Source organism: Mustelus asterias, chromosome 2 (genome assembly GCF_964213995.1).
Source record: "Mustelus asterias chromosome 2, sMusAst1.hap1.1, whole genome shotgun sequence".
Classification (NCBI taxonomy): domain Eukaryota; kingdom Metazoa; phylum Chordata; class Chondrichthyes; order Carcharhiniformes; family Triakidae; genus Mustelus; species Mustelus asterias.
In genome coordinates, this window is record NC_135802.1 from 4,297,411 (window position 1) to 4,319,701 (window position 22,291).

General features: G+C 46.9%; 2 protein-coding genes across 6 annotated transcripts in view; both read left to right on the forward strand.

Annotated features, from left to right (window-relative positions):
- The window catches only part of oplah (5-oxoprolinase, ATP-hydrolysing), a 92,986-nt gene extending 87,724 nt beyond the window's left edge, over window positions 1-5,262 (forward strand). For both annotated transcript variants that reach the window (XM_078230198.1, XM_078230206.1), the window contains one exon: window positions 149-5,262. In XM_078230198.1, coding sequence (XP_078086324.1) covers window positions 149-319 — 171 coding nt within the window. In that variant the 3' untranslated portion in view covers window positions 320-5,262. The remainder of the gene's footprint in view (window positions 1-148) is intronic.
- Window positions 5,263-16,622: 11,360 nt separating this feature from the next.
- Window positions 16,623-20,945, forward strand: LOC144504542 (transmembrane protein 276-like). Of its 4 annotated transcripts, none has more exons than XR_013499661.1 (4): window positions 16,623-16,750; window positions 18,026-18,174; window positions 19,871-20,530; window positions 20,608-20,945. XR_013499661.1 is itself a non-coding variant. In XM_078230006.1 (3 exons), exons 2-3 carry the CDS (start codon window positions 18,058-18,060, stop codon window positions 20,375-20,377), a joined length of 624 nt encoding a protein of 207 aa, XP_078086132.1. In that variant the 5' UTR covers window positions 16,623-16,750; window positions 18,026-18,057; the 3' UTR covers window positions 20,378-20,945. The 4 variants fall into 4 exon arrangements, 2 of the variants coding, with proteins under 2 accessions (XP_078086132.1, XP_078086147.1); XR_013499662.1 differs by having other exon boundaries at window positions 16,648-16,809; XM_078230006.1 differs by having other exon boundaries at window positions 19,871-20,945.
- The last annotated feature ends 1,346 nt before the right edge of the window (window positions 20,946-22,291 follow it).

A 22,291-nucleotide genomic window follows, 5' to 3' on the forward strand; every position in this document is an offset into this window, starting at 1 on the left:
TGCACAGACACACTCCACATACTTCAGTTTCTTTCTCTCTCTTCCAGTTTGTCTCTTTTAGCTCTGACCCGCCCCCTTCACACTCTCGCTCTCATTCTCTGTCTCAGCTGACACAGACTGACATTCTGTCTCTCTCTCTGTGGTTCAGGACACCTTTCTGTTGCGGACACCTGGAGGTGGCGGTTGGGGCCCGGCTGAAGATGTGATGGAAAAACGTGAGGTTTTGCCAGGATTGGCATCAGCCAATCAGAAACCAGGAGTGGCCTTTGTTGAACGGGGAAGTGTATTTGAATATAAACAGAGGCAAGAGTCGGTGTGATGGAGACCACTGAACGCTCCTGCAAAAACCCCCTCCTCTCTCTCTTCACTCCTCAGACACTTAACAAGAAGACTGGAGGACTGATTCCCGCACTCACATTCGACATCCCTGGACAGGAAATTCTGGGATATGAGGTTCATTCCACACATAATCAAGATCTTTCACTGTCCGGCCCCCAACTCACCACACAGGATGGGAATGAAGAAATAACACCCCAGGACATCCCAAAGCCGTTTATAGCCAATGAAATACTTCATAAAATGTAGTCATTATTGCATTGTAGGGAACACAGCAGCCAATTTACACACAGCAAGATCCCACAAACCGCAGTGTGAACATGACCAGATCATCTGTTTGCAGTTTTGCTTGGTAGCATCTGTGCAGAGAGAGAGAGAACGAGAGAGAAGGAAACAGAGAGAGAAACGGAAAGAGAGAGAGAGAAACGGAAAGAGAGAGAGAGGAACAGAGAGAGAGAGAAAAACAAAGAGAGAAACGGAGAGTGAGAGAGAAAAAAACGGGGAGAGAGACGGAAAGAGAGAGAAAAACAGAAAGAGAAATGGAGAGAGTCGGAGAGAGAGAAACGGAGAGAGTGAGAGAGAGAAAAACAGGGAGAGAGCGAGAGAAACGGATAGAGAGAAATGGAGGGAGAGAGAGAGAGAGAAACGAAGACAGAGATAGAGAAATGGAGAAAAGGAGAGAGAGAAACTGGTCATGTTGACCGTTGATCAGAATCGAAGAAAGTTAGAAACACAATCGGGGAAGGTCTGTGATAGGCTGGAGGGTAGGAGAGATTAAATGGCAACAGGTTTAGAACATAGAACAGTACAGCACAGAACAGGCCCTTCGGCCCACGATGTTGTGCCGAGCTTTATCTGAAACCAAGATCAAGCTATCCCACTCCCTATCATCCTGGTGTGCTCCATGTGCCTATCCAATAACCGCTTAAATGTTCCTAAAGTGTCTGACTCCACTATCACTGCAGGCAGTCCATTCCACACCCCAACCACTCTCTGCGTAAAGAACCTACCTCTGATATCCTTCCTGTATCTCCCACCACGAACCCTATAGTTATGCCTATAGGTTTCATGGTGTAAAAGTCAAAGGGAGGGGTAATGGGGAAAGTAAAGACACACAAGAGGTGAGGAGTGAATAGCTGCCTCGCAGCCACTGGACTGTGTGAACAAATAAAGAAACAAAGAAAGAAACAGAACAAAACAAGCCAGCAACAAACAAACCAAACTGGAGGCAGAGGTTGTATTCTGGAATTGTTGAACTCTGTGTTGAGTACAGAAAGCTGCAAAATGTAAAGTGTATCAGGAGCAGACATAGGCCATTCGGTCCCTCGAGTCTGCCCCTCCATTTAATAAGATCATGGCTGCCTCCCCCGCACCCCCCTCCCACAAGCCTTGCCTCCCTTGTCAATGGAAAATCTGTCGAACTCAGTCTTGAATATGATCAATGACCCGCAGACTCCACTGGTGTCCGAGGAAGAGAATTCCTCAGAATAATGACCCTCTGAGAGAAGAAATTCCTCCTCATCTCCATCTGAAATGTGTAATCCCTTATCTTAAATGGTGTCGCCTATTTCTGAACTTCCCCCACGGGGATAAACCATCATCCCAGCATCCACCCTGTCAAGCCCCTTCAGAATCTTATGTTTCTGTTATAATTCAGGTCAGAAACTCCAAGGTGTTTTATGGAGCCCGCCTGGATCATAAGTTTTGCGCTTTGAATTTGGCTAGGGTAAGAATGAGATCTTTCACTTCAGATATGATTCAAATGACCCACTAGGGAGCTTTTATCAAACAACATTTATTTAAGAATACAGTTAACAGATAGAAAATTAGTCATAACTTTTACCAATTATAAACAAAAAAGACTACCATGATATTGTATAAGCCTTAACAACTAAATGCACAGTTCCAATGCAACAAACTTCCTTATAAACATAGACCTGCCCCAGGTTTAGCACAGAAAACACGAATGCTCGTGTGGTTTTGCAGCTCAGCAATAACTAATTTCATCCTCAATTGCACATACTAACTACATTAAACATTGAAATGCTAAGGACACTTTGATTTTAAACAAGCGCATTGTTCCACAATCTTGATGGCAATAGAAGGTAAACAACTGAAAGACTAATTTCTCTACCCATTTGAAGTCTAATCCCACCCATTTGAAGTAGCCTAGAAGTATTTGCATTTCACTACAGAACATAAGTGCCACAATTTTCCACATTGTCACTTTGCACTATAATGTGAACATGATTCTTTTGTCGCAAAATATTTTCAGTTTTTTCATTGCCTACTGGAATCGGCTGCCGTCAGTGGTGGTGGAGACAAACTCAATAGGGTCTTTTAAGAGACTCCTGGATGAGTACATGGGACTTAATAGGATGGAGGGTTATAGGTAGGTCTAAAAGGTAGGGATATGTTCGGCACAACTTGTGGGGCCGAAGGGCCTGTTTTGTGCAGTAGTTTTTCTATGTTTCCTGTGAATTAGTCCTTTGGATGGAGAATTAAAACGCTGATTTCCCAGCTCTGTAACTTCCAGCAGAACTCGAGGTAGTGATAAAACCACGGTGGCCTCTAGTTTTTAGCCAGCAAACCACTCACAGCAAAATTTCCACTCCAGGAAGGCAAGAAAACTGCTGCCAGGATTCCCAATACCAGGGAGAGAGGCACAGAAACACTGTTTTTCAGTCTGGATTCCAACACCTTCCATCAGGGAGAGAGAGAGAGAGAAAACACTGCATCCAGCCTGAAGTCCAAACACCTGCTAACTCAAACTGAAAGTGAATCCTTGGATTCCTCTGTGAAAGAACCACCTGACCTCAACCTGTCAATCAATCTTCCCTCAACAGTTCAAAAGGGTCGTAAAAGTCCCAGACACTGCATTAGGTTCAGAGTAAAAATAAACAAAACCCTATTTAAGCAGCAATAAAAGGATATCGAAGCAGACAGCTTGGTGCCTGCTTATAACTGCAAAGAATATGATTTTAAAAATATATTTCTTAAAGGCACACTAGCGTCACAGCTTCAATAAGAGCACCTCTCATTCTTTCTAAACTCCAATGAGTGTAGACTCAACCTACTTAAGCCTCTCTGATAAAACAAACCTCTCACCCTAGGAATCCACACCGAACCTTCTCTGAAGTGTTTCCGATGAAAGTGTATCCCTACGTAAGTACAGTAAGAAGTTTCACAACACCAGTCCACTCGTCTGATAAAGGAGCATAGAACATAGAACAGTACAGCACAGAACAGGCCCTTCGGCCCACGATGTTGTGCCGAGCTTTATCTGAAACCAAGATCAAGCTATCCCACTCCCTATCATCCTGGTGTGCTCCATGTGCCTATCCAATAACCGCTTAAATGTTTCTAAAGTGTCTGACTCCACCATCACTGCAGGCAGTCCATTCCACACCCCAACCACTCTCTGCGTAAAGAACCTACCTCTGATATCCGTCCTGTATCTCCCACCACGAACCCTATAGTTATGCCCCCTTGTAATAGCTCCATCCACCCGAGGAAATAGTCTTTGAACGTTCACTCTATCCCCTTCATCATTTTATACACCGTGCTCCAAAAGCTCATGACTCCAAATAAACCTGTTGGACTTCAACCTGGTGTTGTGAGACTCCTTACTGTGCCCACTCCAGTCCAACGCCGGCAACTCCACATCATAACTACGTAAATAAGGAGAGCAAAACTGTGCAGAGTTCTCCAGGTGCAGTCTCGCCAATGTCCTGTACAGTCCTGGCAAGACTTGGAATCATAGAATCCCAAAAGTGCAGAAGGAGGCCATTTGGCCCATCGAGTCTGCATCAACTCTCCAACAGAGTATCTTACCCAGCCCCACCCCTGCCCTCGCCCATAACTCCACACATTTACCCCACAAATGCCCCTAACCTACACATCTTGGGAGACTAAGTGGCAATCCACCTAACCTGCACACCTTTGTATTTTCTACCTGTGTGCTCTAATCCCCTCACAATTAAGGCCAAAATTCCATTTGAATAAACGGGTAACCCCTCAGCCTGAAACTTATTTGAGCTGTGACTGTAACACTACATTCTGCACCCTCTCCTTTCCTTCTCTATGTACAGTATGCTTTGTCTGTGTAGTGCGCAAGAAACAATACTTTTCACTGTATACTGATATATGTGAATAATAAATCAAATCAAATCAAATTACTCTTGAGACGATCCCTTCACCCCAGGAACCAGTCTAGTAATCCTTTGTTATGCTCCCTCTGGGGCAAGTATATTCTTCGTTGGGTAAGGAGACCAAAATTGCACAAAGTGCTCCATGTGTGGTCTCGCCAAGACTCTGTACAATTGCAATAAAACCACTTTATTCTTATCCTTAGAAGCTAAGTCATCATTGGCATTTCTAATTGTTTGTTGCAGTTTGACTTCTGTGATTCAATCATGTACCCAGGTGCCTCTGAATGCAAATACTTCCCAGTTAAGAAACATCTGGCTAAATAATTCCACACTTTGCCACATTAGATTTCGTCTACTGTGTTCTTGTCCACTCACCCAACCTATTTTACCATTTTGATTCTGAGTGATGGGTGGACTTGAAACTGGGAGTTTCAGATCCGACTTTCAGACCCGTTCTCAGGCGCCCCCAAACACACTCTGCCTGAAAGATTATCAGCGATTCCGAATCGCGCTGCAGAAGCCTGTGCGTGGGGCTTAGCGCATCCTAAACCCTGCAGCTCCGATCGGCTCCTCCAACTGCGCATGCACAGAAAAAAAATGATAGCTGCTCCCCTACCACATCCCTCCCGGGCCGGATAATGCCTCCCCCTGGCCCCCACAGACATTGCCCAAACCCCAAAACATTACACACCCCCTTATCCCTCCACCCCCTCCCACCACCCAGACTGATCACGGGCCCCTCCCCCCCTTCACCCTCACTGATCTCAGGCAGAGTGGCAGCAGACCCCCATTCCCCCTCACTGATCTCAGGCAGAGTGGCAGCGGACCCCCCTTCACCCTCACTGATCTCAGGCAGAGTGGCAGCAGACCCCCCTTCACCCTCACTGATCTCAGGCAGAGTGGCAGCAGACCCCCATTCCCCCTCACTGATCTCAGGCAGAGTGGCAGCAGACCCCCATTCCCCCTCACTGATCTCAGGCAGAGTGGCAGCAGACCCCCATTCCCCCTCACTGATCTCAGGCAGAGTGGCAGCGGACCCCCCTTCACCCTCACTGATCTCAGGCAGAGTGGCAGCAGACCCCCTTTCACCCCCCCCCCCCCCCCAATCTCAAGCAGAGAGCCGTCAGACACTCGGCACTTACCTCCTCACTAACCTTCACTGACGGAGCACCTCGGATTCATATGGAGCATGTCTGTTTTGCGCCGATTCCGGATGGGTAAATGCGGTGGTAAAGGGGGAGGTGCCGGTAAGGTTGGGCGTGTAGCCCATTAAGTCAATTTAAATGCATTTAAATGGCCGTTGCGCCCATTTCAGGCACGGTCCCAATCATGGCCATTTTCTGGCCTTGGTAAAGGGGGAACTGACGCAGATTGCGTTATTCGCCTCATGCCCAACTTTAGAACATAGAACAGTACAGCACAGAACAGGCCCTTCAGCCCACGATGTTGTGCCGAGCTTTATCTGAAACCATGATCAAGCTATCCCACTCCCTATCATCCTGGTGTGCTCCATGTGCCTATCCAATAACCGCTTAAATGTTCCTCAAGTGTCTGACTCCACTATCACTGCAGGCAGTCCATTCCACACCCCAACCACTCTCTGCGTAAAGAACCTACCTCTGATATCCTTCCTATATCTCCCACCATGAATCCTATAGTTATGCCCCCTTGTAATAGCTCCATCCACCCAAGGAAATAGTCTTTGAACGTTCACTCTATCTATCCCCTTCATCATTTTATAAACCTCTATTAAGTCTCCCCTCAGCCTCCTCTGCTCCAGAGAGAACAGCCCTAGCTCCCTCAACTGTTCCTCATAAGACCTACCCTCCAAACCAGGCAGCATCCTGGTAAATCTCCTCTGCACTCTTTCCAGCACTTCCACATCCTTCTTATAGTGAGGTGACCAGAACTGCACACAATATTCCAAATGTGGTCTCACCAAGGTCCTGTACAGTTGCAGCATAACCCCACGGCTCTTAAACTCCAACTCCCTGTTAATAAAAGCTAACACAATATAGGCCTTCTTCACAGCTCTATCCACTTGAGTGGCAACCTTTAGAGATCTGTGGATATGGACCCCAAGATCTCTCTGTTCCTCCACAGTCTTCAGAACCCTACCTTTGACCCTGTAATCCACATTTAAATTAGTCCTACCAAAATGAATCACCTCACATTTATCAGGGTTAAACTCCATTTGCCATTTTTCAGCCCAGCTTTGCATCCCCTCTATGTCTCTTTGCAGCCTACAACAGCCCTCCACCTCATCCACTACTCCACCAATCTTGGTGTCATCAGCAAATTTACTGATCCACCCTTCAGCCCCCTCCTCTCAGTCATTAATAAAAATCACAAAGAGCAGAGGACCAAGCACTGATCCCTGTGGCACTCCGCTAGCAACCTGCCTCCAGTCCGAAAATTTTCCATCCACCACCACCCTCTGTCTTCAATCAGATAGCCAGTTACCTATCCAATCTGCCAACTTTCCCTCTATCCCACACCTCCTTACTTTCATCATAAGCCGACCATGGGGGACCTTATCAAACGCCTTACTAAAATCCATGTATATGACATCAACTGCCCTACCTTCATCAACACACTTAGTTACCATGTTTTCGCGCCTGAAAATGGGCACAATGCTTGGTAAAATCGGGCCCAACATGTCTATATAATAAGAACATAAGAACTAGCAGCAGGAGTAGGCCATATGGCCCCTCGAGCCTGCTCCGCCATTCAATAAGATCATGGCTGATCTTTTCGTGGACTCAGCTCCACTTACCCGCCCGCTCACCATAACCCTTAATTCCTTTACTGTTCAAAAATATATCTATCCTTGCCTTAAAAACATTCAATGAGGTAGCCTCAACTGCTTCACTGGGCAGGGAATTCCACAGATTCATAACCCTTTGTGTGAAGAAGTTCCTCCTCAACTCAGTCCTAAATCTGCTTCCCCTTATTTTGAGGCTATGCCCCCTAGTTCTAGTTTCACCCGCCAGTGGAAACAACTTCCCTGCTTCTATCTTATCTATTCCCTTCATAATCTTATGTTTCTATAAGATCTCCCCTCATTCTTCTGAATTCCAATTAGTATTGCCCCAGTCTACTCAGTCTCTCCTCATAAACCATCCCTCTCAACTCCGGAATCAACCTAGTGAATCTCCTCTGCACCCCCTCCAGTGCCAGTATATCCTTTCTCAAGTAAGGAGACCAAAACTGTACACAGTACTCCAGGTGTGGCCTCACCAGCATCTTATACAGCTGCAACATAAGCTCGTTGTTTTTAAACTCCATCCCTCTAGCAATAACAGACAAGGGCCGAAGGGCCTGTACTGCGCTGTAATGATCTATGTTCTAAAATTCCATTTGCCTTCTTATTTACCTGCTGCATCTGCAAACCAACTCCTTGTGATTCTTGCACAAGGACACCTATCCCGTTGCAATTTATCTGCTTCTTCCTCACCCTTTACTATGTATTGTCAGCAGTCCTGGATACGAGTTACTCAGACTCCTCATCCAAATAATAGATTGTAAACAGCTGAGGCCCAATTACCCATCCTCGCAGTATTCCAATGGGCCTTGGGTCACTGTCTGTGTGGAGTTTGCACGTTCTCTCCGTGTCTGCGTGGGTTTCCTCCGGGTGCTCCGGTTTCCTCCCACAGAGTGAAAGACGTGCTGGTTAGGAGCATCGGCCGTGCTAAATTCTCTCAGTGTACCCGAACAGGCGCTGGAGTGTGGCGACTCGGGGATTTTCACAGTAACTTCATTGCAGTGCTAATGTATGCCTACTTGTGACACTGATAAATAAACTTTAAATGTTAGTTTTGTCTCTCCATCCTTTCGTTGGTGGGTTGTATTTGCTGCCTTCCAATCTGGAACTGTTCTAAAATCGTAGTAATTCTGGAAGATCAGACCAAGCTTTCCACCATCCCTGCAGCAACCAGTTTTAAAATCCAGGGGTGCAGGTTTTCAAGTCTGAGGGGTTTTTTCATTCTTTCTTGGGATGTGGGTGTCGCTGGCTAGGCCAGCATTTATTGCCCATCCTTAATTGCTCCCTTCAGTAGGTGCTGGTGAGTTGCCTTCTTGAGCCGCTGCAGTCCCTGAGGTGTAGGTACACCCACAGTGCTGTTAGAACAAAGAACAATACAGCACAGGAACAGGCCCCTTGGCCCTCCAAGCCTGTGCCGCTCCCTGGTCCAAACTAGACCATTCTTTTGTATCCCTCCATTCCTACTCCATTCATGTGGCTATCTAGATAAGTCTTAAACGTTCCCAGTGTGTCCGCCTCCACCACCTTGCCCGGCAGTGCATTCCAGGCCCCCACCACCCTCTGTGTAAAATATGTCCTTCTGATACTGTGTTAAACCTCCCCCCCTTCACCTTGAACCTATGACCCCTCATGAACGTCACCACCGACCTGGGGAAAAGCTTCCCACCGTTCACCCTATCTATGCCTTTCATAATTTTATGCACCTCTATTAAGTCTCCCCTCATCCTCCTTCTTTCCAGGGAGAACAACCCCAGTTTACCCAATCTCTCCTCATAACTAAGCCCCTCCATACCAGGCAACATCCTGGTAAACCTCCTCTGTACTCTCTCCAAAGCCTCCACGTCCTTCTGGTAGTGTGGCGACCAGAACTGGACGCAGTATTCCAAATGCGGCCGAACCAACGTTCTATACATCTGCAACATCAGACCCCAACTTTTATACTCTATGCCCCGTCCTATAAAGGCAAGCATGCCATATGCCTTCTTCACCACCTTCTCCACCTGTGACGTCACCTTCAAGGATCTGTGGACTTGCACACCCAGGTCCCTCTGCGTATCTACACCCTTTATGGTTCTGCCATTTATCGTATAGCTCCTCCCTACATTATTTCTACCAAAATGCATCACTTCACATTTATCAGGATTGAACTCCATCTGCCATTTCTTTGCCCAAATTTCCAGCCTATCTATATCCTTCTGTAGCCTCTGACAATGCTTCTCACTATCTGCAAGTCCTGCCAATTTTGTGTCGTCCGCAAACTTACTGATCACCCCAGTTACACCTTCTTCCAGATCGTTTATATAAATCACAAACAGCAGAGGTCCCAATACAGAGCCCTGCAGAACACCACTAGTCACAGGCCTCCAGCCGGAAAAAGACTCTTCCACTACCACCCTCTGTCTTCTGTGACCAAGCCAGTTCTCCACCCATCTAGCCACCTCCCCCTTTATCCCATGAGATCCAACCTTTTGCACCAGCCTACCATGAGGGACTTTGTCAAACGCTTTACTAAAGTCCATATAGACGACATCCACTGCCCTTCCCTCGTCAACCATTCTAGTCACTTCTTCAAAAAACTCCACCAGGGAGTTAGGGAGGGAGTTCCAGGATTTTGACCCAGCGACAGTGAAGGAACAGCCGATATATTTCCAAGTTAGGATAGTGAGTGACTCGGAGGGGAATCTCTAGTTGGTGGTGTTCCCGAGTATCTACTACCTCTTGTCCTTCTCGATGGAAGTGGTTGTGGGTTTGGAAGGTGCTGCCTAAGGAGCTTTGGTGAGTTGCTGCAGTGCATCTTGTAGATGGTACACACGGCTGTCACTGTGCGTCAGTGGTGGAGGGAGAAGATGTTTGTGGATGGGGTGCCAATCAAACAGGCTGCTTTATCCTGGATGGTGTCGAGCTTCTTGAGTGTTGTTGGAGCTGAACTCATCTAGGCAAGTGGGGAGTATTCCATCACACTGCTGACTTGTGCCTTGTAGTTGTTTGTCCACAACCCATGAATAAACCCTTGGACCTGATGCTCCACTAGGATTTTAAAAGAAGTAGCTGCCGGGCCACTTCTCATTCTGGTCAGATCTTTGCTTCCCCACTATTTATGAAAATTCTTTGTGTCTTCTCCTGTGAAGACAGATGCAAAGAATTTGTTTAATTTTTCTGCCATTTCCTTTTCTAATTCTCCTCTCTCCCCTGTAAGGAATCCATCTTTATTCCACTAATTTCTTCCTTTTTCAATTGACTTGTACATTCTGGTTAAGTTTACTCTGTTTTCCCCCTCATTATCGATTTTTAATCTGGTTTCTAAAGCTCTCCCAATACTCAGGCTTACTGCTCCACTTGTAAATATTATAAAGCTCTACTTTTAATCTAATTCTCTCCTTAACCTCTTTAGTTATACATGGATGAACCTCTTTTCCGCTGAGTTTTATTTCTCAGTGGAATGTACCTTCATAATTTTGAAATATATCTTTAAACATTTTCCATTGCTCATCTATAGCTTTGAATTGAATTTCCAATCTCACGTGGTCAATATCATTTGCTTTATTTAAGCTCAATGCTCTAAGTTTGGATTTATCTCAAACGCAAGGTAAATTTTTCATATTATGATCACTCTTTCCCAAAGGAACTCTGACCATGTGATTAAATATTCTGTCTCATTATACAGAACCTCTCCCTTAGTTGGTTCCAAACATATTGTTCCTGAAAACTGTCTGTAATCCAACCCATTAATTTGTCTTCCAAATCACTTTTCTTGGAATCATAATCCCTACAGTGCAGGCTCGATGGGCCATTCAGCCTGACCTGACAACAATCCCACCCAGACCCTATCCCCATAACCCCAAGTATTTTATCCATTAATCCCCCTAACACTGAGAGGCAATTTAGCATGGCCAAAGCACCTAACCCGCACATCTTTGGACGGTGGGAGGAAACCGGAGCACCCGGAGGAAACCCATGCAGACATGGGGAGAACGTGCGAACTCCACACAGACAGTGACCGAAGGCCGGAATTGAACCCAGGTCCCTGGCGCTGTGAGGCAGCAGTGCTAACCACTGTGCCACCGTGTCACCCTTTTTGCTAACTTGATTTGTGCAATCTATACAAAGATTAAAGTTTTCATGATTATTTCTTAGCCTTTGTTGCAAGCTTCTTATTTCTTGATTAATACTCTAATCAACTGTACAGCTACCGTTAGGGGGGGCTATAAACTCCCTAACCAGCATTGTCTGATCCTTGTTATTTCTTATCTCCATCCACACTGATTCTACTATCAGCTCATTTGAGCCACTTTTTCTACATATGAACATACAAATAAGGAGCTGGAGTAGGCCACTCAGCCCCTCGAGCCTGCTACACCATTCAGTAAGACCATGGCTCCACATTCAACTCCACATTCGCCTACCGCCAATAAGCTTTCACCCACATGTTTATCAAGAATCTATCTACCTCTGCAATAAAAATGCTCAACTTCAACTACCTTTTGAGGAAGAGAGTTCCAAAGACACACTATCCTCTGGCAAAAATAAAATCACTGAATCTCTGTCCCCTTACTTTCAAACAGAGTCCCTAGTTCTAGATTCTCCCACAAGAGGAAACATCCTCTGCACATCCACCCTGTCAAAACCCCTCAGGATCTTAAAGTTTTGATCAAGTCATCTCTTACTCTTCTGAACTCCAGTGGATACAAACCTAACCTCTCCAACCTTTCCTCATAATACAATCCGTTCATTCCAGGTATAGTAAACCTTCTCTGAATTGCTTCCAATGATTCTCTACATAAATAAGTAAATTTTGAAGTTTATTAGTATCACGAGTAGGCTTACATTCTCATTGCAATGAAGTTACCAAGAAAATCCCCTAGTCACCATACTCCCTCCAACTAGGGATGTCGTATGAGGAATGGTTGAGGACTCTGGGTCTGTACTCGTTGGAGTTTAGAAGGATGAGGGGGGATCTTATTGAAACTTACAGGATACTGCGAGGCCTGGATAGAGTGGACATGGAGAGGATGTTTCCACCAGTAGGAAAAACTAGAACCAGAGGGCACAACCTCAGGCTAAAGGGACGATCCTTTAAAACAGAGATGAGGAGGAATTTCTTCAGCCAGAGAGTGATGAATCTGTGGAACTCTTTGCCGCAGAAGGCTGTGGAGGCCAGGTCATTGAGTGTCTTTAAGACGGAGATAGACAGGTTCTTGATTAATAAAGGGATCAGGGGTTATGGAGAAAAGGCAGGAGAATGGGGATGAGAAAAATATCAGCCATGATTGAATGGCAGAGCAGACTCAATGGGGCGAGTGGCCTCATTCTGCTCCTATGTCTTATGATCTGTTCGGGTACACTGAGGGAGAATTTAGCATAGCCAATGCACCTAAACAGCATGTCTTTCGGATTGTGGGAGGAAACACATGCAGACACGGGGAGAACGTGCAAACTCCACACAGACAGTGACCCAAGCCGGGAATTGAACCCGGGTCCCTGGCGCTGTGAGGCAGTAGTGATTGCGGTAAGTTTTTCCCTCAGATTTGATCTTTCACTTTGTTAGTTAACCACGAATGGTGGGCCCTCCTCTTGGAATTCCTCGCTGTTGTCTTTATGTCATCCGTTATTATCACAGCTGCACCGCCAGCCCTTCCCCCACCCTTTTCCATTCAGACTGTCTTTTCAAAACATCAAATATCTTGGAATAACCTTGGTCGCCCAGCAACCACATCACTGTAATGGCTGTTAGATCAAAACCATTTATTCCTATTTATTCCATTAACTCGTTTAACTTGGCACAAACATTTCATGCATTCAGATAAAGGGTCTTTAATTTTAACTTTTTAATCATTTGTCCCTACTTTAACTTTGTTCACTGATGCACTATTACCCATTAATCATTTTGTCCCACTCTGTCCCACCCTGTCCCACCCTGTCCCACTCTGCTTCTCTCAAAATGCTGCATTGCTCTGTGCTTGACTTTCTCTTTAAATTCAGAAACTTCCTGCACGCTTTTTTCCTTAGTTTAAGATCCTCATCATAGAATCCTGACAGTGCAGAAGGAGGCCATTCGGCCCATCAAGTCTGCACCAATCCTCTCTGACAGTGTACCTTACTCAAACCCTTTCCCCCACCCTATCCCTGTAACCCCACACATTCCCCATGGCTAATCCACCTTGGGAGAACGTGCAGACTCCACACAGACAGTCACCCCAAGACCGGAATCGAATCCCCGTCCCTGGCGCTGTGAGGCAGCAGTGCTAACCACTGTGCCACCCTAAATTCCTCCATTCAGCCCTATTTATGCAATTCACCTGCCCAAGACCGCAAGCAACTACAAAAAGTCGTGAACGAAGCCCAGTCCATCAGGCAAACCAGCTTCCCATCCATTGACACCGTCTACACTTCCCGCTGCCCTGGCAAAGCAGCCAGCATAATCAAGGACCCCACGCACCCCGGACATTCTCTCTTCCACCTTCTTCCATCGGGAAAAAGATACAAAAGTCTGAGGTCATGTACCAACTGACTCAAGAACAGTTTCTTCCCTGCTGCTGTCAGACTTGAACAGACCTGCCTTGCATTAAGTTGATCTTTCTCTACACTCTAGCTATGACTGTAACACTACATTCTGCACTCTCTCGATTCCTTCTCTATGAACGGTATGCTTTGTCTGTATAGCGTGTAAGAAACAATACTTTTCACTGTGTGTTAATACATGTGACAATAATAAATCCAATCAGGAGAAGTCGATGAAAGGCGCTGATCTAATGAAGACTGAAACAAAGCCACAAAGCTCCCTGATAGCAGATTCCTGCTGTTTAATTATTACAAAGAACCAATAAAAGAATTCATAAGCATCGGCTGAACGTTTGATCGACTGAGTGATGTTCTGGTTAAGTTATTCCTATTTTGGGGAAATTCACCAAATAAAGTAAATCAAATGAACTGAGGGACAAATTAAAGGGATGGCCCCTTAAAGGGATACTGCCCAAAACAAAAGGTGAATCACAAACGTAACTTAAAACATTAAAACCAAACTGGTTAAGTTGTTGACTCAGTGGTTGATAATTAATTTAATTGGTTTGTTGGCTGAGTAGTTGGTTGATTGGGTGGTTGGTTTAAACATTAATTCCTTGTTTTATTGACTGGGTGGATTAATAGTTAGATTTGATTGACTGATTGGTTTACTAGCTCAGCAGCTGATTGGTTTGCAGGCTCATTAACTTACTGATTGCTCAGCCGAGTGAAGGAGTTGACTCTTGCTGACACTCACGGACACGCTTATAACTTGTGGAAAATTTCAAGAGATGATCCTTTCAAATGAATGCCAAGAGTTCACATCACAAAATTCAGTGACCTTTCAGCCAAAGTGTAAATTATGTTACATTCATCTGAGCCCGAGCACAGATGATTATACACTGTGGGACCCTCTGTATGGTTTGCCCAGTTAAAAGGCTTCATTTTAAGATATTTCTGCCTAATGTAACTAATTGTACAATGCTTTAAGCTAATTTGGCCACATCAGCTTGGAATTCTGGGTTCAGCCGAGAAACTTAGTTGCATTCTCTGAAAGTACAATGTAAGATAACCAAGCTTTCTCATAAGGTAAACAGAAGCTTCCAGGGCCACATCTGTAAGTGTTTTGATGCAGCTGGGGACTGCATGTACCAACTTTTTAATAATACAAGATAAGTATTCAGTTATATTGTAGACACAGATCAATGTTTAGTTTGTTCGATCCAGACCATGTTTTGAGTTGTTCGATCCAGCGTTGGTTTTTGGCTGCTCCTTCGGTCTCTCTCTCTCTCTCTTTAGTAATCCTTATTTCACTTTCTATAAAATGCTTTTAAAAGATGCTTAAATAAATGAATATTTACTTGGAACCAGTTGTGCTCAAGTTTATTCTGAAGAAGAAGTAAACAGACCCTACATACACCGTCAATTCTCTTCCAACTTTGCCATCCTTTCCCTGTCCCAGTCTGTATGTGACTCCAATCCCACCCCAAGGTGGTTGACTCTTACCTGTCCTCTGAAGAGGCCAAGCAAGTCTCCAATCTGTGCGATAACCACTCACAGTGCAGCAGTTTGAGATGGCCACCACCATGCCTTGGAACAATAAATGCTGGCCTTTCCGGTGTTACTCATCCAAAGAAGTGAAAAAAAGTATTTATTTCTTCTGCATTTTCCTATGAGAAAATCTTGGCTGTACTAAACAGTTTGTAAGACTTGCATCCATTGCATCGTTGCATTATTATCAAGTATTCCCTTTGACTGACACAATGTGAGATGACATAATTTCCCCTCCGAGTCACTCACTATCCTGACTTGGAAATATATCGGCCGTTCCTTCACTGTCGCTGAGTCAAAATCCTGGAACTCCCTCCCTAACAGCACTGTGGGTGTACCTACACCTCAGGGACTGCAGCGGCTCAAGAAGGCAGCTCACCAGCACCTTCTGAAGGGCAATTAGGGATGGGCAATAAATGTTGGCCTTGCCAGCGACACACACGTCCTGTAAATGAATTTTTTTTAAAAAAGCCTCTAGATTGAAGGCTGAAGTCAGTATTTGTTGTTGGCCAACAAAGAGAGAGAGAGAGAATATAAAAACAAATCACTGCGGATGCTGGAATCTGAAACCAAAAGAGAAAACGCTGGAAAATCTCAGCGGGTCTGGCAGCATCTGTAAGGAGAGAAAAGAGCTGACGTTTCGAGTCCAGATGATCATAGAAATCATAGAAACCCTACAGTACAGAAAGAGGCCATTCGGCCCATCGAGTCTACACCGACCACAATCCCACCCAGGCCCTACCCCCATATCCCTACAGATTTACCCACTACCGTCCAGGAGGAGGAAAATGATTGTTCGTCAAAGCTGAGAAAGGAATATTTTATATCCAGACTCGAAACATCACCAGGCCCCTCGAACAAGTAACAGCAGGGGCTCTGTCCAGGGACAATCGCCTAGCTCTCATCTACACTGTCAACTCATGGGACCGTTGACTTTAAGCTGAATTCAACTCTCTGTGCCTTCTCCTCTCGCAGGTGTTCTTGCTCCTAGAAAGATGGATTGTCCTGCAACAGTCAACCTGCTGAATGGCCTATTTCTGATCCAAGTCTTCTGGTGGAGCAGATGCTTTATTGTCTGTCCAGCTAGAGGGCGCCAGGATCCCTGTTTCCTCACGGCTGCATTTTCCTCCTCCTGGACGGTAGGTGGCGCTGTGATTCCGGTTTCCGAGCAGCTGCATTTTCCTCCTCCTGGGCGGTAGGTGGCGCTGTGATTCCGGTTTCCGAGCAGCTGCATTTTCCTCCTCCTGGACGGTAGGTGGCGCTGTGATTCCGGTTTCCGAGCAGCTGCATTTTCCTCCTCCTGGGCGGTAGGTGGCGCTGCGACCCCTGTTTCCCAGCGGCTACATTGTGCCCTGGGATACCGCTTGTCGGCGGTTCATCGTTTTAGCAGCGTGCGCACTGCATCTCTTCGTCAGCGGGACGGGTCTGGCGGTGAGGCGATGGCTGCTCGGTGAGGCTGCCCCGAGCGGGGGAGTCCAGCTCGGCCTTGACGTCTGGAGACATTTGGGGGTGCGGCCAGGAATTGGCGAGGGACGAAGGCCAAGTTCCAGAAGGGGTTCGGGGATGGGGCGGGGCCTAGCGGAAGGGGCGGGGCCTAGCGGAAGGGGTGCCCAGTGGAAGGGGCGGGGCCTGAGGCGGGGCGCGGTTAACAGTTGAATGGAACCCGCAGCGGTCATGACCCGGATGTGTGAGCTCCCCCTATCGTCAGTGTGGGGTTGGACCAGAGAATTTATAGGGCAGCATGAGGTCATTGGGTCCATCCAGTCTACACTGACCCTATCCCCATATCCCCACACATTCACCATGGCCAATGCACCTAATCAGCACGTCTTTCTGAGGGAGGAAACCGGAGCATCCGGAGGAAGCCCACGCAGACACGGGGAGAAAGTGCAGACTCCACATAGACAGTGACCCAAGCCGGGAATTGAACCCGGGTCCCTGGCGCAGTGAGGCAGCAGTGCTAACCACTGTGCTATTATGGCATAGGGAGAAAATTATCAGCAATGCCCTTCCCCCTAAACCTGGCGACTGTCCCAGGCCCTTCTCCACACCTCTCCCCTGAACCCTCACATCACAACATTTACACTACAACTGCATTAACATTTCGATGCGCGTTTGGAATGCCGTAGCATGCAAGGTGCTGGAAAATGGGATTAGAGTGCATAGGTGCTGGATGGCTGTTGTAGACATGATGGATTGAAGGGTGTCTTTCTGTACTGGGAAACTGAGTGGCTTGCCTGGTCATTTCAGAGTCAGCCACGTTGATATGTGCCAACAACAACAGAAAATGCTGGAAAATCTCAGCAGGTCTAACAACATCTGTGGGGAGAGAATAGAGCCAACATTTTAAAGTCTAGATGACCTTTCGTCAGAGCTGTCAGTACTGCTGAGATTTTCCAGCATTTCTGTTTTTGTTTCAGATTCCAGCATCTGCAGTATTTTGCTTTTATCTTGAAATCTGACGGGTTTTTACAACAATGGTTTCATGGTTATTATTAGATTTAAGTGAATTCACATTTCACCATCTGTCCTGGTGGGATTCGAACCCAGGGCCCCCACTCTGGGTCACTGGGTTATTAGTCCAGTGACAATACCCCTACACCATCGCCCCCTCTCAATCCTTTCACAAGTTAGAACTGTTTCTCCCTATCGCCTATTAAAATGTCTGGGCTAAGATTTCTTGGATCTGTGCAGTGTTTACTAATCTGAGTCTTTTTGTTCCTAGAATTCAATGCTTGTGTTGTAATTATTGAAGGAATGCCGTCGACAATGGGGCGTGTGAAGCTGGTATCTAAAGAGAGGGAGTGGAGCGTGCTGTTTACCAGCTTCCTGTTGTGTGCCGTGGCATTGATAGCGACTCACCGTGCCCGTAAGGTGAGAGTCCTCACAACACAGTCAATGCCCTGGACACTTACAGGAAGGATGTGGTCACACAAAGCATACAGAGGAGACCATGCTAAATTGGCCCTAGTTTCGGGGGGGGATTAGCAGGGTGAATCATAGAAACCCTACAGTGCAGAAGGAGGCCATTCGGCCCATCGAGTCTGCACCGACCACAATCCCACCCAGGCCCTACACCCCCACATATTTACCCGCTAATCCCTCTAACCTACACATCTCAGGGACAATTTTTAACCTGGCCAATCAACCTAACCCGCACATCTTTGGACTGTGGGAGGAAACCGGAGCACCCGGAGGAAACCCACGCAGACACGAGGAGAATGTGCAAACTCCACACAGACAGTGACCCGAGCCGGGAATCGAACCCGGGACCCTGGAGCTGTGAAGCAGCAGTGCTAACCACTGTGCTACCGTGCCGCATAAATGTATGGGGATAGGGTGAGAATGTTGTCAGTGTGGGCTCGATGGGCCGAATGGCCTCCTTCTGTACTGTGTGGATTCTATGATTTACGAGGATTTTGCCAGGACTGGAGAATTTGAGCGATGAATGAAAATTGGATGGGCTGGAGTTGTTTGCTTTGGAACAGAGGAAGCTGAGGGGAGATTTAATCGAGGTATAACATTTTCAGGGGTAGGGATTAGTGTTTCTCAAACATTTTTTTCTGCTGTGACCCCATTTTAATTCTTCGCACTTGGTGTAACTGCAGAGTGGAAAGGGGGAGCGAAGTTGTTGAACAAGCACGAAGACATCTCCCATCTTGCAAGCTCTGCATTTGAAGAGGCCTCGCAAGAAATCCCCAGATAGAGTGGATAAGAAGGTCCTAATCCTTTATGAATTAGGAGCCAGAGTCGTGGTGAATCTGTGGAACTCTTTGCCGCAGGAGGTTGTGGCGGCCAGGTCATTGAGTGTCTTTAAGACAGAGATAGATAGGTTCTTGACTAATAAGGGGATCAAATGTTATGGGGAAAAGGCAGGAGAATGGGGATGAGAAAAAAATCAGCCAAGAGTGAATAGCGGAGCAGAATCGATGGGCCGAGTGGCCTAATTCTGCTCCTATGTCCTATGGTCTTATAGACCATTCGGCCCTTCAAGCCTGCTGCACCGTTCAATAAGTTAGTAGAAAGGGAAGTAACTGGATGGTGATGATTAAAGCAATAGGAAGGGTTAGAGGAGGGTTGAAAGGAAACTTTTCAACTAACTGACATTGAAGTCCTTCAGGGAAGGAATGAACAAAGAAAATTACAGCACAGGAACAGGCCCTTCGTCCCTCCAAGCCTGCACCGACAATGCTGCCCGACTGAACTAAAACTCCCTACCCTTCAGGGACCATATCCCTCTATTCCTATCTGATTCCACCTCTTAAAAGTCACTATCGTATCTGCTTCCACTACCTCCCCCGGCAGCGAGTTCCAGGCACCCACCACCCTCTGCGTAAAAAACAATGCCGTGGGAATTTCCTCAGTCTGGTTTACAAGAGGCTGTACAGTTCCACACACACAGTGCTTAACTCCTAATGTCTCCAAGACAAGAAGATGGGGAAGAAATGAAGTTTTGGTTAGAGTCCAATATAAAGACAATCACTAACCAGATAAGAAGTAATAACGTGAAGCATTATTGTGAGATGTGAGGGCCCCAGAATGACTCCAATGTCTTTCTCTTGTTCCTCAGGTGAACCTGGGCTCAGCCGCTGGCTTCCTCATGCAGGCCTGTGCAGGAGCCGTGAGCGTGATCCACTCGTACAGTCAGGAGCCGCCTGCTCTCCTCAGCACCAGCCTGCGGGAGCTCAGCTGGGTCTCCATGGTCATCGGGCTGCCTCTTGTTTCCTTCGGCTTTCACTGGCTCAATGATGACTGGCTGGCGGCTAACTCAGCACTGACTGGCGGTATACTGGCCGCGGCCTGCTGGGGGAATCTGGCTGAGGCGGGTCGGGAGGCAGCAGTCAGACTGGCCATCGCTGCTCCTACCCTCTCCGTCCTGACTGTTTGTCTCTTTACTGTCAATCTGTACGGTATTGTGGGCTGCCTGGCCATTTGCCTGGTGGCCGTGGTGTCGGAGTTTCAGCCGCATGGGCTGCTGGGACTGAAGGCAGTGGATGTCCAGAACCTCCTGCTGACCTCTGGGGTGGCGGCACTGCAGCAGGCACTGGACACACAGCAGGGGGCAGTGTCAACATGACCCTCACTCTGTCACCATGGAGCAATCGCCAATGGAGATCAGTCTGATTCGGACCCTTGACCCGACTGGTATGAGACAGGGTACACTTAACAAGATGAATTTTACTCGTAAGAAGTTTAACAACACCAGGTTAAAGTCCAACAGGTTTATTTGGTAGCAAAAGCCACAAGCTTTCGGAGCCTTAAGCCCCTTCAGGTGAAGAAGGGGCTCACCTGAAGAAGGGGCTTAAGGCTCCGAAAGCTTGTGTGGCTTTTGCTACCAAATAAACCTGTTGGACTTTAACCTGGTGTTGTTAAACTTCTTACTGTGTTTACCCCAGTCCAACGTCACCATCTCCACATCATAGTTACAGGCTGACCAGCAAAGACTCAGCTCTGTCAAAGAGAGGGGAGAAAGTGACCAGGTGGCAGTCAGATGGACACTCAGACCCTGTGAGTGCAGACCAAGCCACATGAGTTGGAGAGTCAATAAGCTCACATTGAGATTATCCAACACAGTTCACCCTACAATCACCATATTGTAAAATGGAATTGGTTTCAATCCCCAATAAAGTTCTTGTTTTGCTGTATACTAACTGTCTTTTTTTATCTGATTTTCTCGGCTTTCCCGTTCCTACTATTCCCACCAAGTCAGGGTTTCTCCAAATGTGAACTCAGTCCCAGTTACCTGCCCCAATCCTAAATTACCCTCAAAGATTGGTACAGAAGATAGAAAGTAATGCACTGGATGCAATTGTAGGGCAGAATGGAAGGGCGGCACGGTAGCACAGTGGTTAGCACTGCTGCTTCACAGCTCCAGGGACCTGGGTTCGATTCCTGGCTTGGGTCACTGTCTGTGTGGAGTTTGCACATTCTCCTCGTGTCTGCGTGGATTTCCTCCCGGTGCTCTGGTTTCCTCCCACAGTCCAAGGATGTGCGGGTTAGGTTGATTAGCCATGCTAAAAATTGCCCCTTAGTGTCCTGAGATGTGTAGGTTAGAGGGATTAGCGGGTACATATGTAGGGATTTGGGGGTAGGGCCTGGGTGGGATTGTGGTCGGTGCAGACTCGATGGATTGAATGGCCTCTTCCTGCACTGTAGGGTTTCTATGATTTACTCTGTATCTAACCCCGTGCTGTACCTGTCCTGGGAGTGTTTGATGGGGACAGTGTAGAGGGAGCTTTACTCTGTATCTAACCCCGTGCTGTACCTGTCCTGGGTTGTGTTTGATGGGGACACTGTAGAGGGAGCTTTACTCTGTATCTAACCCCGTGCTGTACCTGTCCTGGGAGTGTTTGATGGGGACACTGTAGAGGGAGCTTTACTCTGTATCTAACCCCGTGCTGTACCTGTCCTGGGAGTGTTTGATGGGGACAGTGTAGAGGGAGCTTTATGCTGTATCTAACCCCGTGCTGTCCCTGTCCTGGGAGTGTTTGATGGGGACACTGTAGAGGGAGCTTTACTCTGTATCTAACCCCGTGCTGTACCTGTCCTGGGTTGTGTTTGATGGGGACAGTGTAGAGGGAGCTTTGCTCTCTGTCTAACCCCGTGCTGTACCTGTCCTGGGTTGTGTTTGATGGGGACAGTGTAGAGGGAGCTTTGCTCTCTGTCGAACCCCGTGCTGTACCTGTCCTGGGAGTGTTTGATGGGGACAGTGCAGAGAGAGCTTTTCTCTGTATCTAACTCTGTGCTGTACCTATCCTGGGAGTGTCTGATGGGGACAGTGTAGAGGGAGCTTTACTCTGTATCTAACCCCGTGCTGTACCTGTGCTGGGTGTGTTTGATGGGGACAGTGTAGAGGGAGCTTTATCTAACCCCATGCTGTGCTTGTCCTGGGAGTGTTTGATGGGGTCAGTGGCCATGGCTCAAGTTCAACTAGCTTACTGTGATGTGCCACACAATCAGTAAGGATAGGCCACAACTCCTCCTCCACGAT

What these genes read in the sequence shown, in the direction of transcription:
- LOC144504542 (XM_078230006.1), top strand. Translation starts at nt 18,058, where the DNA reads ATGCCGTCGACAATGGGGCGTGTGAAGCTGGTATCTAAAGAGAGGGAG. An exon ending in CGACTCACCGTGCCCGTAAG is followed by an intron (nt 18,175 to 19,870) that starts GTGAGAGTCCTC and finishes CTTGTTCCTCAG; the next exon opens with GTGAACCTGGGCTCAGCCGC.